Raw genomic sequence first — 17,926 nt, 5'->3', positions numbered from 1 at the left:
CTCAGACAAAGATGATGAACAGCTTTCGGAGGCCATCATCTCTCTGGTTTTGAAAATCCTAAACAGTTCACGTTCAGTCCATTGGGACAATCCACAGTTGAGGCTTGGTGCCACCTGGGTTCTGAATCTACTTAACATTGTTGTTGAGTGCAGTTAAGGTAATGATTTAAGTTCACAAATTATTCTTAAACTACTCTACCTTGTGTTGACCAACACCAGGCTCCGACAGAGACCCACATGCTGTTGGAAATATACTAGGGCGTTGCTAACAGGCATGCGCAGAGGCCATTTTTTGATTTGGTTAATGAGAGCTAATAAGACACACCTGGCTGCAGTGGTGGAAAAGCAATTATGTCTTTACTCTTTACTCAAATAAAAGTGTCAATACTGCAAGGTAGAAATACTGTTACAAGAAAAAGTCTAATCAACATTTACTTGAGTAAAAGTACAAAAGTATTGGCATCAAAATATACTTGAAGTACCAAAAGTAAAAGTAGGCTATGCTCATTATGCAGAATGTCCTCTTTCACAAGGAATCATTAAGTATAAAATGTATTAAAATCTTTTGAAAATAGCAGATCTACAAGCTCGCAAGTCACAATACCTCGTGATGTGACAAATGGTCAGCTTGTAGATCGTCTATTTCCAAATTGCCCACGTTTAAAAAGGGCTGAAGTGGAATGCATGCTTTGTAATCTAAATCTTCAAAGTAGTAGTTGTAACTAAAGTTTTCAAATAAGTGTAAAAATAGTTGTAGTGGAGTAGAAGAAGTATTGAAAATTGGAAATACTCAGGTAAATTAAGTAGGCTACCTTAAAATTGTACTTAAGTACAGTACTTTAGTGAATGTAATTAGTTACTTTCCACCACTACCTGGCTGCTACTGCTAGTTTAATTATCAGTGGTAGACACAGCTGTGTTATCCAGTTGGTCTTTCAGCATCTTCAGTACCTGGATCACACTTAACCAGTGGTCTATGTTAACTTTCCTTGTGGTTAGACTGCCATCCTGTGGAAATTGAACAAAATGACACTGCACTAATATTACAAATGAACTCAACTCAAGAGCACTTGTCTGTAGTAATGATAAGTATGTTCTTATTCTCTCCTTAATAATCTGTAACTCTGGGAGTGTACAAATGGAACCAAATGGACACATTGTACACTGTCAGTGTCATGGTGGTCCTTGCAAATAAAACATTTGAGAACCACTATACCTATACTGTTAAATAAAACATAACTTTTTACAATTGGGGTGTTGTATTTTGTCTCCCTGCCTCTTTTGAAATATTTAGATTGTGTCATCATAGTCATATCTCACCTAAACACAGGATCTGACAAAAAGATTAAATGGATCCCCAGGATGGCAAGGTCAATGGTAAAAGTTTCAGCTCTTGGTTCCATTTGTACACTCTCAGAGTTATGGAGGTCCTTGACATTTTTAGGTTTGAGAACCACTGTCTGTGCTACACAAAATGGAGCTTTTGATATATCTGACTGTGTACCATAACAACCTGTACCCTGTCCCTACTAGGAAATGAGACTGAACAATTAATGCAGTGGAATATCATTAGCCTCGTAAACCAGGCTCCTCCTGCCGGACAGAAGATGGGAGAAGTCAGTTTACTAGGCTACAATATCATCATGGACGGATTAACCCCCGCGAGGGCCCCTGGCCGAAAAAAATTTAGGGCCCCCAACTCTCCACCATAACCCCCCCTCCCTCCCTCCCGACGCGCACTGCCCAGCTCGGATTTTAAGCCATGATGATCATCTGTGGGCCAGGAAAGCACCTGTAGACAACAGAGAAGGGGCCCACGCATTTGATTTTTAATTAACATATTATGCATTTAATTTTAGTAAATTGTCAATGACCACGCGGCCCAGTTCCCCCCAAGGGCCCCTGAGAGCCAAGGGCCCCTGGCAACGGCCCTACCGGCCCAATAGTTCTTAATTGTCTCCGCCAGGCCGAAAGGCATGGCCGAGACTATGTTTTGCCCCCTGTATGTCTGTCCATCCGTGTGTGTCCGTCCGTCTGTCTGTTACCAGCTAATCTCCGGCACCGTTGCCAGTCACTGCTAAACTGTGCACAAATACCCTCCCTGGATACCAATTCAGAACCCCTGCCCCACATTTTTCACATGGGCCTCCTACTGATTTTGTCCAAACATCATGCAAATCGGTAGACAGTATCTGTGATCAACATGGATCTGTCTGATTTTCCATATTCCATCCTTATTGGCTAAGATTGGCTTCCAACGTTTGCAGGATTGGTACGTTTTGAACAAAACTTAGGTTTTGAACAAAATACCAATCGCAGGATTGGTACGTTTTGAACTAAATGACTCATATCATGAACCCAGTGTGCAATTTTTGTTAAATTGCAAACGCACATTCCCACTAGGCAGAGGAAGAAATGCCACTTCAAATGTTTCAAATCAGCCTCACGTTGACGCTATACAAGGCTGATTTGTGTTTTTACCTATAACCTATACCCTGCTCGGGCATCTATAAAATGCTCCCACTGTTAGGATTGGGGCTTGAGCGATATATTCTAGCTGGTCATCATTAGTGTGGTTGCCCTAACAGGGCCCTATAGTAGGCCTACTTGTCCGACATTATTTTTTTATTTCCCTCAATCTGGATAAACTTTATTTTGCCGCGTTACTCCTCTCACATTTATGGTGGCACGTACTTGGGCCGTAATATGTCAAATCGACTGGCTTCATCGTGACTCGTCTGCTTGCATTTAGCTAAGGGATAGATTTTATAATAATTTATTCATGAATCAATTTCCTCCATTGTCTTGAATGGGAAAATGCAAACATTTCCCAAATATGGAGATGACTGACATCAGGGATCTCCATATATGGGCATAAAAGGGACAAGGCCTGACACAGAGATCTCCATATATGGTCATTAAGTTGACATTGAGTTATTTTCCCCATTGACTTGAATGGGGAAAATTCAAATGGTAATTCATTTGCAAGTGTGACTCGCGTCACGGCAACCACACTAGCAAAGAATCCCAGAATTGCATTTTTCTAGTCTAAATCTGTTCTTAAATTAAAACATTGTTACTGGAGTTTCAGGTCTCGAGATAAACGGGTGACTCAGGGACAGTTTGTCCAGACTTCTTACAGGTTTCATTCACATTTATATTGCCATTTGTTAATACTTACTAACTATATTTTCAGAATTACTACACCTTGATTGTACTGATTAGACAGTCAGCTTTTGTCATCATAAAATACAATGTATCAGTATGGTGTGACTATTTCAAGTTCAGCACATCATATAAATCCTTCACATAAATGCATACACACATACCGTTATGTATATTTGTCGATGCATTCATTCATTTGACAATCCCATTTTTTTGGTTTTTTAGTTTTTTAGTTTTTTTCATTTCTCAATGATGACCAACATTTTAACAGTTTTATCAGCAAGACTCATACTAGTAATACTATTTTACTACCACTACCGATTATTTTACCTTGCATTTGTATTTTTCTATTTATCTTATTTTACTATCCACACTTTTGAGGAAACTATACTGTATATAGGCTATGCGAAAATAAACACATTGTAACCTTATCACCACACACGCACGCACGCACGCACGCACGCGCACACACACACACACACACACACACACACACACACACACACACACACACACACACACACTGAACCTTTAGCTACAGGTAGAGATAAATCAGTGTAGTCCTGACCTATACAGAACATAAGTCACTTAGTCATTAGGCAACATGCTGAGGGACAAATCCTTGCTTTCTTTACCCCCTCTTGAGCAGACATCTGGATGGGTCGGCAGATGTTAATCAGTCCATTTTGATGCCATATTTCATCAGAAGCAACTTACCAATATCAACACGATTAAGTAAATCCAACATACAATACCAGAGCATATAGCCTGCATAAGCTTCAATAACATATGCAATGCAATAATGCTAACTTGTTAGAAATTGTTTGTCACCTTTACTGTTTTTTTACGCCTTTTTGTGGTACTCTCCTGTCCACATGGCTTACTAATGGAGCTCACTTCATCTCTCTCATTCACTGCAGGTGTCTTCAGGGTGAATAGATAGGCAAAGGGAGAGTGAAATATATATATATATATTTTTTTTTTCAGTGCCCCTTTCCACCCCCCTCTCTCTCTGCTGATATATTTGTTTCAGAGTGTATTGTGGTCTCATATTCATTTCATTCGCAGTTGCATAAGAGCTCCACTCTGAGACATGAGAGGGGATGGTTGCGTATTCTCTGATGTTCAAGAGCACTTATCTATCCATTAGATTAGTCATCTGTATGTGCTGCTAGACACTGAAAGTGTACCCATTGACCCTTACTTTAAGAGTTAAATTAACACCCCCGATTTTACAGTGTGGTAGTGATGTGCTTGTGATAAGTCTGCAATAGACTCATGCCTACATCATTATTATAGCAATATCTTTGCATCTGAACGTCACCTTTTAGGCTTGCATGTCTTTGTATGGTCAAAGTATTATGGTTCATCTATAGTTTATTTATTAATATTTTCTGAGAACTTAATGTGTAAATATTTCAAATATGTGTTGTTGTTTACCACCATGTACCCATGTAATCAAATTCCTTGTATGTGAAAAATGCAACATGATGAAAATAAAGAATTCTGATTCTAAAGATTACACATCCTCCAATTATAAGTCAGTCTCTCAAATCACGTTGGTCCCCCTGACACTTCCACCTGCTTCAAATATAACACGGTCACCCCCAGGGGCGTCACAAGGGGTAGGAAAGTGGGACTGAGTTACTAGGGCCCAAGGTGGAGGGGCCCTAGTAACTTTAGCTATTGAAAAATAGCAGATATACAAGCTCGCCGCGCTGCGAACATTTGTAACTCAAATTTCGCTTCTGGGGTGTCCCTGGAACTAAATATTTTGAGATGGGGGTCCGTGGCTAAATACATATCATTTTGGGGGTCCTTCACATTTGAGGGTTAGAGCATCACTGACATGGAAACATAGGTTTCTTGCACACATTTTCACAATTTTTCAAAAATAGCAGATCTACAAGCTCGCAGCGCGGCACAGCTTGTATATCTGCTATTTTTCAATAGTTAACATTCATGGGGGCCCCGCAGTGAATCCTTGTACCCAGGGCCCAGAATTTGGTGTGACGCCCCTGGTCACCCCCTTAACTGTGGTGATAATTGATGTACACAGCTTTGGAACAGCTAACATCCCCTCCTGGGTTTGGGAAATCAATTTCCTGTTTCTTATTAACACAGGTTTGACACAATACACTGCAACTTCCTGCTTTCTGGATAAAAGTAAATAAGACTATTTTCAGTTGTTGAGCATGTCTGTTTTGAAGCTCAAACCTGAAGTATCTGTGCTTATACTCCCCGAATGAGGTCCCATTTTCCTGTTTACCATTATTAATTGCCTGTTTAACTGCAGTATGTGGTTGGAAGCCATATTCAAAGCACAGCAGCAGCTTCCGGTCGACGCACCATGATGTATTGACATTTCACAGCCTGACAGGCAGCTGCTAATTGTTTACCACCCACACCCTGGGTCCCTGCGCCAGGGACGTGCTGGCCATTGGGAAAAGCGGGACAACTCCCGAACGGCCGGTTCATTCCCGGCCGGTCCAGGCCGGCCATTAGGAAAAAACTAAAAATAAAATGTCGGCCTTCGTTCCGTTTTGGGGGCTGGGCGGCCAAAATCGTCACTGTTGGGCAGAAACCTCATCCAAGTTTCAAATGTATACAAATGTATACAAAACCCTGCTTCATCATACAAGGCCGTCGCCAGGGTTGTCAACATTGGACGGTCAGAATCCAGGAGATTATTTTTTTGGGGGGTGCGCGGAACTCCCCTACCGGGGTCTGGGGGTCCTCTCCCCAAAACCTCTTAACAGATATATATATTTTCCTGTGTTCTGTTGAATTTTGTGCATGTTCGATACTTTTATCAGGCTTGCTTTACTAGCACTGGTACAATTTTAGCCTTAAAATGCCAAATGTAGGTGAACGAATAATAATGACTTCTCATCTTTAAGTCATTACAAGTATAATTATGATCTTTCTTGCATGCATTGCCCCCAACCCTAAAGCGGGGCGTCTGGGGGTCCTCCCCCCGAAAAAAGTTAACATAGTAGATGTAATTTCCTGTGTTCTGGTGAATTTTGTGCATGTTTTATACGCATGTATTGATGACTGAACCAAAGGACATCTTTAATGATGACGCACAAAAGTAGCACGTCGCACAAAAGTAGTGAAAACAGCAGATCTACAAGCACACAACGCCTCGCGGTGCGAGGCGTTGTGTGCTTGTAGATCGGCTGTTTTCACTGGTTTAAATCATTTTTAAAATGATAAATACACAACAAACGGTTTTGGACATAGGCCTACAAGGTTTCCACACGACAACAACGAAATATAACTCATGTAATTGGCCCACTGGCTTGTCACTTGTCATGATCTGAAATGGCAAATCTTTGAGTAGCAGGCAGCGCTATAGCGCGCAATGAGGGCCTCTACAACTCTTTTTCCCGGGCTGAATCAGGGGCCCAGCACGTCCCTGCCCTGCGCCTTCAAGATGACTAAACTGTATAATGTTTTCCCCTCACTTCTTGAAGGTCATGTAACCCCCAACTCCAAAATTTACACCCACCGCACACCCAGATAATCATGACTTTGGACAACTAACAGATTTTTGCCTTTATTAAAATCCTCATATGCTCAACAGGATTTTAATATCCTGTGGCTTGTCACATGGCAAATTTCCAGCAAAGATGTCCCCCTCTGTGTGTGAAAGTGACCTATTATATCACTCTTCCAGATATGCAGTCGCCTTTTTTCTCTGAGAACCAGAGAACAGAGAACCTACCTGTTAGATTTGAATACTTACTGTGAAATGGCCAGATTTAGTCAGTGGTGGACAGTAACTCAGTATCTGTAGGCCTACTTAAAAAAATACATGTAATAATTTGGGGTGGGGGGGTTTCTGCGTTTAGTGGACTGGATAGTACAATGGTGAGTGACAAAGGAGAGAGTCGGGAGCAGACACACAGCAAGGGACCACTGGGCTCGGGAATCGAACCCGGGACTCGCTGTCAGGCTGCTTCAGAGGCTATAGGGCGGCAGTGGCACAGGAGGTAGACCAGACAATTGGTAAACCGGAAGGTTCCGGAAGGTTCGATCCCGGGCTCCCCCAGAGTTAATGTCAAAGTGTCCTTGAGCAGGTTTGCCTTGCATTTCCTCTGTCATCATTGAATGTAATGCACAATCATTGTAAATTGCAATGGATAAAGGCACTATATAAATTAACAGGTCTTGACCCCTCGGCCATGGTGTGTATTTGTATTTTGGGATACTCATGACGTTCATGCCACTACATACAAAGACAAATATTGTAGGCTACTTTTGGGGAAAAAGAGCATTATGAATTTTAAACATATTTTACATTTCAATGTAGCAACTTTACAGCTGTACTAGGCCTATAGCAAACTGTAGGCTACTAATTTGTACTTTTGAATACTGACTTCACTTTACTTTACCAGTACTTTAACCTTGTAGGCCTATATATAATTTGCCTTTGTTTTTGAATCGGTGAAAGCCGCTTCCAAGGAGTAGCTTTGTGTGTCCCATGTCCATATATGGTCATTTCAGTCCAGAATGAACAGGTTTTTATCAAAAACAAAATGTGTGTCCCATGTCCATATATGGTCATTTCATTTCAGTCCAGAATTAACAGGTTTTATCAAAAACAAAATGTCTGTCACCTCATGTCCATATATGGTAATTTCAGTCCAGAATGAACAGGTTTTATCTGTCCCGTACGTCCAGAATATGTGTGTAGTGCCCGGTCTGATGATTGGATACTTCAATATTATATTGATACTTTGTGGATTGGTCAAGCTTCACATGACAATTCGGCCCTCCAGATAAAATCATTCATCCATTCAGAATATAAAGAATGTATAGATCACAGAGTTCATAACTCTAGAACACATAGAATAAAAAGTTCACCGCTCCACTTCGAACCGAGGTTTGATTTTTATTTTTAAGAAGAACCCCACAACAGGTTGGTGACGTCAACCTACTACAACCAATCCGGGAGCTTGTAGAAGCACATCCAGGTGGGGGGTGGGGGGTAGCAGCCTAATCCTCTTTCCTGCCGGGAGCCGTTCGATCCGCTCCACCACCGCGCGCACTGCGCCAAGAATAGCACCTTTAACCATTCGGCTTTAGGTGTGCGCTTTAACGTTGTCTACTACTTCTGATTCTCTACTTTCATAGATACTGCTTTGTGAATAGATAACATCGCATGATGGTACTGGGTGTAGATCTCCGCTTTTGGGGAAATACTTTACGCGCAGAATGTGACTCATTCGTTTCATCGTTAGGCTAAAGAGTGGGATAGGCTTAATGCGTCTAGTTTAAGTTGAATTAATACACAACTAACTGATATTTACTCTGCCGCCGGTATGTTTCCACGCCTGTACGGACTGGTGTGTTTTTGTGCACTGTGCTGTCATCAACTTGCGCGCGGCCAGCCCGACGACGGAAAGCGCTACATATGTCGAGCCATTCCTATCAGCGGCGATGCCAGCTGCCCGGTGACACTGTTGCCTGAACTGAGCGCCGGGAGCCAAGAAGAGGAGCTGAGGAACACCGTCATGCAACTGCGGGAGACCATTCTGCAGCAGAAAGAAACGATCGCCAAGCAACTCGTCGCCATCAACGAACTGACCACCAAGCTCTCCCTTTGCGCCTCGGCGTCCGATGACGGCAACTACGACAACAGGGGCTCGTGGAGCAAAGACAGCCAGAACACCATGGGGGACGTTCCAAGGGACCCGAACGATTCCATCGACAATATCGGGAAAACCATGAAGGGGCTCAAGGACAGGCTGGAAACCCTGGAGGTAAGACGCAGACACCGGGCTTTACGCACAGAGGCGTCAATTGGGTATGGCAAGCTATGGCAGCTGCCATACCTTGGCTACAGGGGGGAAATAATAAAATGTACTTTTCCTCGTGCCCGTTGCTAAGGTATGGCAACATGACTGGTGTCTTGCACGCGCGCCCTACCTTAGCTTTTTCTGAACTGACGCCACTGTTTACGCACGGTGCGTCGGTGCGTAAAACCATGTTCCCTGGACAGTGCAGGGTTAATTACCGGTGTAGAAGTGTTAGGTTTTGTCATGTTCATGTCCTGGAGGAAAGACTAGCCTAACTAACCGGACTACCTGCCGAAGCAGCAAGCATTATGTGTGATAGACATGTATCCAATCTATTCATATCTATCTATCTATCTATCTATAGTAACTGTCTGTCTGTCTGTCTGTCTGTCTGTCTGTCTGTCTGTCTGTCTGTCTGTCTGTCTGTCTGTCTGTCTCTGTGTGTGTGTGTGTGTGTGTGTGTGTGTGTGTGTGTGTGTGTGTGTGTGTGTGTGTGTGTGTGTATCATATCTCAATTTTGTCTTGATTGTATTGTATCTCCAGAACATAATGACATTTAACTAGCTATTAAGCTATTTCTTTCATTTGCATCATGTTGCTAATAATGAGGTGCTCAATGTTAAATGTTTCCATAAGTAATAGTGTGGGACCCGTCCCTTTAGTCTTATGCCAAGCGTTTAACACAAAATATGACCAGGTTTTTTATTTTATTTTTGCTCTAAATTGCATTTTAAGTGTTCTTAAAGGATAATGTTTAGTTCGATCCTTTATTTCTCACAGAATTGCGACAGGTTATTAGGAAAGCTGAGATTTAGACACCAGAAAGGAGACAACAGAATAGGCTTCTTTAGCTTTATATATTCTGATACAGTTGTGGGTGTAGTAGATGTATGTTTATTTTATGTGTGTGTAATTCTATTAAAAAAGTAAAATTATAGTTCTGTGCTATGCAAAAGGCATAATGTGCCTGCACAGTCAAATCCTCAGTATACAAATCCTTTGTATACTCTTACAACCTCGGATGAAGGTTGGATGGACCGAAACAAATATATAAAGCTTTTATATTTCATGTACAGTGTATTTCTGTTATTGTGTATATTTGAAACTCAAAAAGAAGTTTCTATATTTTGCTATTCAATTGACCCACCCAACCCAACAATAATAAGGGAAAGCCAAATAATAGTGACATACAGTTGGCCGCTATGGATAGCAACCTTGAGGGGCCGATCTTGCATGCATTCTACCTTCATACATAGGGCTATCACGATTATGACATTTTACATGACGATTAATTGTCACTCAAATAACTGTGATCATTTGTCATTGACAATGGCTTTGAAGTTGCACATGGTAGGACACATAACCTAAATATACAAAGAAATTACTGACATATTTGACAACTTTATAGGCCTACTTAAAAAAATACATGAAAGTTTCAACATGGAAACGATTATGAAAAATAAATCACGATTGCCAAATAATTGCGATTATGTAATAATTGTGACAGCCCTACGTGCATGCATTACAATCCCGGTCTTCTCACCTCTGTCCCACCTCCCTTTCAGCAACAGCAGATTCGCGCCAACAACTCGGGCGCCTCCTTCCCCAGCGAGCTGCGCAACCTCCTGCAGCGGCGGCTGGGCGAGCTGGAGAAACAACTCCTGAGGAAGGTCAACAACCTGGAGCAGGAGAAGAACATGCTCTCCAACGCCACGACGGCCTACAGGCTGAAGACGGAGAGCACTCTCAACGCACTGGTGGACCGCATCAACGAACTGGAGAAAGGTACGGTGGTGGGAAAAGTATTCACATTATTTACTTCAGTAAAAGTAACAATACTGCAATATGGAAATGCACGGTCATGCCGCACTTTTATTCTACCTATGAGGTACTGATGCATTTAACCCATTTACTGTAGGCCTAGAATTAGAAGGATTCAAAAGACACTTATTGAATCGGGTCAAAATTCTAATGTTCACGACTTTTCAAAAATAGCAGATCTACGAGCTCGCAGCGCGGCACTCGGTGCCGCGCTGTGAGCTTGTATATCTGCTATTTTTCAATAGTTAAAGCATAAAATAATGATACACAAAATGTGTACCCGTTCTAAATGGGTTAAATGGGATTATTTTTGCACAAAATCCACAAATGGAAGCTAACCGCTCCATTTCTATTGAAATGCTTTGGCAGAATCCACCCTCATAAGTAGAACAAAACTGTGTTGTTATTATGCAGAATGTCAAATTTCAAGTTTTCAAATGTATAAAAATCTTACTAGCTTAAAATGTGTCGCATAGCTTGTAGATGGGCTAATTTCAAATGGCTGAAATGAAATGTATAGGGTTGAAGTGGTTAATGTATGTTTTAGGGTAACTAGTCAGAACATTTTTAAAATAAATGCAGTGGAGTAAAATACAAAATTTGGATCCGAGACGTAATGGAGTAGAAGTCAAAGTATTGTAAATTGGAAATACTACAGTAAAGTACAAATACCTAAAAATTGTACTTAAGTACATCACTTGTACAGAAAATGTACTTACTTTGTAGAGTATGGACGGATGGATACACAGACGATGAGTGGGATGGACAGAAGCGTGGAGCACACCGGTATATGTAGACAATAATTCAATACAACATCCATCAAAAAGGTAGTCTGTGGCTGTGCTATGGGTTGGAGAAATGTATATTCAACAAGCACTTCCCTTGTGTCAAAGAGAGAAAAGAGAAAAGGGGTTTGTACACAAAAAATGCTCTAAAAACGCTTTTTCAAGGATATACAGTATGTCCACTTAATCATCCACGAAGTTAGATATTAAATTGTATGCACATCAGCATCATTGGTTGGTCAGTTCATCTGTTGCTAAAGATGCTTGATTGGTGCGAGGCGCACACAAGGCTGTACTGTATTACCATGACAACCAGAGGCGCAGATGCTTCCAATTTGACGATATTCACATGATGCTACCTTTCTTTGATTCCTTTTTTATTTGGACATAATAGGAACCTTATAAAGCACATTCCTATAACAGGATATAGAAGAATAGGCCTGTATTAACTGCATTAACCCTGGACCTGTTTTGGACATTAATATTATGCTATAGGCCATAATTATTGGGGGGGGGGGTCCCCAGATGATTAACTTAACATTGTTTTCTCACTCAACAGTAAACAAACCACCATAAAGTTTAAGTGAATAGAGGGTATCTGCACATTTCTAAAGTGACAATTTAAGGACTTTTTATTACTTCTAAAATGACAAATTAAACATTGGCCAAATTGTCAAATATTAGAGGCAGAAATTGTGAAAATAGTGTTGCGAGGCGTTGTGAGCATGTAGATCTGCTATTTTCACAATAGAACAACTGTATTATACAAAATATAATGCCTCAACTCTTAGTGCTCATAGGGGAAGTTAAAATATGATTATTTTGGGGGTCACAGCCTGAAAAGGTTGAGAACCACTGCTATAGGCAACAACAACAACAACAACAAAATATTGCAACCAATACAAAATAAAGTAAAACTAATTTACAGGATCACTATCTATTTCTGAATTATTGTAGCTACGACGAAGTACAGTACAGTACAGTACAGTACATTACAGTACAGTACAGTACAGTACAGTAGGGCTTCAGTGGTTTATAATTGAAAATGAGACACAGGCTGAAGGTACAGAAAAAATCACACCCGTGTGAACTGAGCGGTGGTCGTGGAGGCTGCGCAACAGCAAAACAAATATATATATACCTGTATATATATATATATATAATAAAAAATATTAAAACAATATTAAACAAAATATTAATAATAAAATGCATGTCACTCAGGCCGCCACTGGTATCCATCCATTGTGTGTGTGTGTGTGTGTGTGTGTGTGTGTGTGTGTGTGTGTGTGTGTGTGTCTGGTCTGGCCTGAACAACAGCGCCCCTCCCTTATCATGTGTGGTCAAAAAAGGTACTGTAGGCTACATACAGACAGACAGACAGACACGCAGACAGACAGACATACCCACACACACGGCCACGTATAGGAGCGTTGTGACCACCGCTCAAAAAACACACAGAAGTATGTAAAGGGCCAGGATGCAGAAGCAGGACATACAACCCATTCGTTTCAAGAATCAACACAGGAGGATATGTAGGATATGTGACAGCAGGATGTACGCACGCCAACGCATTCATTGAGGAAGAATTACATACTTGTGTTTAGGGTTGCAACCCAGGGCAGGAACTTCAGGGAGGGCATAAAGGCCTTGGCTGTGGTTGCCCCTCACTTTGGCCTTGTGCCCCTCCAAAACATATCATGCCCTGAGGTCACAGTGCCCTTAATGCTCCAGCTGACTGTACCACTTTCTCCTCTGTCTCTGTCTTGTCAATGTCAATATGTAGACACCAGTGTATCTTTCTTGTCATGTAGACCAGTGTCTTTGGTTGAGTCCCCATTTGTAAACCAATCCAGTATCTTTGATTGGTGCAAGGCTGAGCATGGATCAGATTGTAAATACCATTATTTATTTATTTCACAGCAGACTTTCTACATATACAATTTAAAATCTTAGCCCTTAAATTAAATTAATTCTTTCAATGGAACAAAATCTTGTTTTATCTGATGGACAACACCAAAGGCCAAGTGGCCTTGCCCCTTAAATGACGAAAATGCCAGGCCTGGTTGCAACTATCGATTATTTTCTTCTGTTGATTGACTTTTCTCAGGTTCAGACTTCAAGTCTCCGGAGCAGTTCAAGCTGTCCCTCCCCCAGCGTACAAACTACTTGTACGGCCGCATGTCCAAGAGTCTGCCAGAGATGTACGCCTTCACCCTCTGTATGTGGCTCAGGTCCAGTGCCAGCCCGGGTATCGGGACACCCTTCTCCTACGGGGTGCCAGGACAGGCCAATGAAATCGTGCTCATCGAGTGGGGCAACAACCCTATCGAGTTCATCATCAACGACAAGGCAAGACTAGTATCACTCACACATGAACGGCACACACACACACACACACACACACACACACACACACACACACACACACACACACACACACACACCCACACACACACACACACACACACACACACACACCAGACACTTTGGCTGAGATTATAGTCCTATTATGTTTGTTTGAGTTTTTAATTGTAATTCATTATCCGGAATTGTAATCACAAGGCATCTTACAGGCTAGCTTACTGCTTATACATGTCTTAACTATAATCAGAAATTAAAGGACATATTTTGCTATTACAGATACCCGTATACCCAGTATTACAATATTCATTCATCAGTTGTAGAAACGTATTATACTTTGTGTGCCGTTGTCACTCACCGAAAATAGCTGATCTACAAGCCTGCATCACAACTGTTAAACCACTAAAACCTACTGTGACACCAGGTAGCCCAGCTGCCTTTATCTGTGCGTGACGGGAGGTGGCACCACCTCTGCATCGCCTGGACCACGCGGGACGGTCAGTGGGATGCCTACCAGGACGGAGAGAAGCTGGGCACCGGGGACAGCCTGGCCGCCTGGCACCCCATCAAACCCGGCGGCGTCATCATCCTGGGACAGGAGCAGGTGAGGAAGGCCTGTGGTGTCCCATCACTGGCGATGATATAGAGCAGGGTTCCCCAATAGGCGGCCCGTGGGCCATTTGTGGCCCGCGGGGGGCTACTGTCTGGCCCCCACCAACCCCAGTAATAATGGTGGTATAAGAGCAGCAACAACGCTAGTATATCGTCGTTGTCGGGTGGAAATCTCGTAGTTTTTACTAGCTTAAATCATTTTTAAAATGATAAATGCAAAACGAACGGTTTTGGACATACAAGATTTTCACCCGACAACAACGATATCTGAACTGTCGCTGGAGTAGCGGGAACGCCACCGTCGTCCCCCTGCAATGTTGTGGCCCTCGGCTTGGTACCCTAGACATAAATCGGCCCTTGGGGAAAACTAATTGGGGAACCCTGATATAGAGCATCGCAGTGGGCGTGGTTTACTGGTCCAACTGAAAAATCTCCCGTTCATTTCCTCATAGACTTTCACCAAAATATTTATAACAATTATGTTAAGCCTAGAACCAATAGCCATCCAGGATGGCAGTGAATCATGAACACTAAACCTTTGTTTCTATGAAAAGAACATTTTGAAAATCGCTAAACAAAGGGTATTTATTAAATGTAGTATATCAAATAATTAAATATTAAAATATGTTTTCTTATAGGATCAAAGGTTTTATGGTCATGATTCACTGCCATCCTGGATGGCTTGGTTCTAGGCTTAACATAATTGTTAGAAATATTTTTGTAAAAGTCTATGGGGAAAATGAATGGGAGATTTTATAGTGGGAACAGTAAACCACTTCCGCTGCGATGCTCTATGTCAATATGTCAAACCGTAATTGTGTTGTTTTGTCATTTGGATACGGAATTGAGATATGCCTGGAAATTGCACATAGTCGAAAGTGACAGAGGTCTGTCCGAGTGTGATAAGAGGTTGCCCTTTTCCACAGGCTGTGGTGCACAGCCTCAGATTACGTTGTTTATGAGGCCATTTGGAACACCTTTCACTCTGATGAAAAAAAAACTAAAACTAATGCGAGGGCAGCCTATTTCAGCCTACAGTTCAATAGCTGATAAAGTGACTACATTTGTTTTCTTTTATTATTAAACGTAAAGCCCTTGAAGTAGACCTACGCATGGAAATGTTTATGCTAATGAGCTATTTGAGCAAGTCAGATGAAAGAAAGAAAGGAAACCCAACATACAACAACAAAACACAAAAGACATTTTGCCTGCTAAACACAGCCAAAGGTACATTAACACCTTGTCGTGTTCTGGCCTTTACATAACAACAACAACAACAACAACAACAAAGAATATCCAAAATATACATTACTTTGTATTTGCATATTGTTTCAAAGAAGGCCTCTTTACAGCAGGGTTTCCCAAAGTGGGTGGCGTGATGGAATTGGAATTCATCAATATCACTACACCAATGTCAGTTCACTATGCTTAGTAAAACAGGCCTGATTTGCACTGTACTTGATGAGTTCTTTTTCCATCTACAGCCAACTCTCTTCACCAAAAATAGCCGTTCTATAAGCTCACAGTGCGTTGTGAGCTTGTAGATCTGCCATTTTTGTTGAACCTTCCTCCCAGAATAGGGATGCAGGGGTTCAAGTTGTTAAACGTCAAATTTAAAGTTATTTTCAGTCAGTTTTGATGGAAACGTATATTTCTCTGTGACATTCTACCGTAGCTCAGGTGGAAAGATGTGCACATTTACGTCGCGTAATATGATGTAAGATCGTAAGACAGGGTTCCCCAATAGGCGGCCCGCAGGCCATTTGTGGCCCGTGGGGGGCTACTGTCTGGCCCCCACCAACCCCAGTAATAATGGTGGTATAAGAGCAGCAACAACACTAGTATATCGTCGTTGTCGGGGGGAAACCTCGTATCTCCAAATTTGTACGTTCTTTCCCAAAGTAAAGCCCTGCTTCATCATACAAGGCCGTAGCACAAAAGTAGTGAAAACAGCAGATCTACAAGCACACAACGCCTCGCGATGCAAGGCATTGTGTGCTTGTAGATCTGCTGTTTTCACTAGTTTAAATCATTTTTAAAATGATAAATGCAAAACGAATGGTTTTGGACATACAAGATTTTCACCTGACAACAACGATATCTGAATTGTCGCTGGAGTAGCGGGAACGCCACCGTCGCCCCCTGCAATGTTGTGGCCCTCGGCTTGGTACCCTAGACATAATTCGGCCCTTGGGGAAAACTAATTGGGGAACCCTGTCGTAAGATGTAAGATGGATGAAAATGTTATTTACAGGGGTGACCTGAGTCAAAAAAAAGTTTCAAAACCCCTGCTTTTACAGGATGTGGTGGGCGGGCGCTTTGACGCCGGCCAGGCCTTCGTGGGCGAGCTGAGCCAGGTGAACATCTGGGACAGGGGTCTGAAGCCGGAGGAGATCCAGGCCATGGCTAACTGCACCACATACATCCCCGGGAACGTCATCTCCTGGCTGGACGGCAGCGTCGAGGTGTTCGGTAGGGGAGCCTCCAAACGGCCCCTGGAGAAGTGTGTGGGCCGCCTGCCCAATGCTTAGAATGAGCATGTAGCATGGCATGTAGGGATGGGACGATGATCGCCATTATCGTTTATCGTGATAGAGAAACACTCAACAATAATCATATTGTGGAGATTTAAATGTATCGTGAAATTGTCCTCCCTGGGATCAATTCACCTTTTATTTCCTGAGCTAATTAACAGTCTTTCTACCACTTTTTGTGGTCACAATCACATGTTCTGATACTGGATTCTGATTGGCTTAAAACAGTGGTAAATCAGTCAACCACCTTGAGTTGGCTCGTGGACCCTGCCCACTGTTGTGTTGCAGTTGTATAACTAAATAACCTTGCAAGTTACAACTGTGTTTTCTTTCATTTATATCGTATAAGTGGTAGAAAAGCAATTTACCCCGAAACAGTGGTAAATCAGCCAACAACACACTCGCTCTCATGGTAAATGGCTTACTTTTTCCATTCTCTACCAAATCTCTTTTGCAAATGTTCCACCCCAGGATAATTCATGTTGGGGATATTTTGATTATCGTGATAATAGCGAAAATCGCAATTCATTTTCATATCGTCCCATCCCTAGTAGCATGCATGTCCCACTGTCTGATTATTTGCCTGTCTGTCTGTGCAATTATCTGCCTATATGCTGTCTGTCTGTCTGTCTGCTAGTCTCTCTCAGTTTCGTGATCGGCTAAAGTAGATGTCGCGAGCCCTGTGCGAAGGGTTTTGCTCCAAAGTATAACGTCCACCGTTTGAAAAATAACATGCCTTGTCACAAAATGGTCAATAGGATAACATTTAAATGAAGCACTTTTGTATGTTATTTAACCTAACTTATTTTTTTGTACAAATGAGATGATGACACTTGCAATG

The 17,926-nt window shown here is 42.0% G+C and overlaps 1 protein-coding gene across 1 annotated transcript; it reads left to right on the top strand.

The window, feature by feature from the left end:
• Window positions 1-8,495: 8,495 nt before the first annotated feature.
• Window positions 8,496-17,082, top strand: nptx2b (neuronal pentraxin IIb; the record flags this gene model as incomplete). Its single annotated transcript, XM_080748064.1, has 5 exons — window positions 8,496-8,936; window positions 10,538-10,757; window positions 13,686-13,927; window positions 14,364-14,543; window positions 16,852-17,082. 5 exons carry the CDS (start codon window positions 8,496-8,498, stop codon window positions 17,080-17,082), a joined length of 1,314 nt encoding a protein of 437 aa, XP_080604190.1.
• Between the last annotated feature and the right edge of the window lie 844 nt (window positions 17,083-17,926).

The sequence above is a fragment of the Nannobrachium achirus genome, assembly GCF_963921795.1.
Source record: "Nannobrachium achirus genome assembly, chromosome: 18".
NCBI lineage: Eukaryota > Metazoa > Chordata > Actinopteri > Myctophiformes > Myctophidae > Nannobrachium > Nannobrachium achirus.
This window is presented reverse-complemented; position numbering and strand designations above follow the sequence as displayed.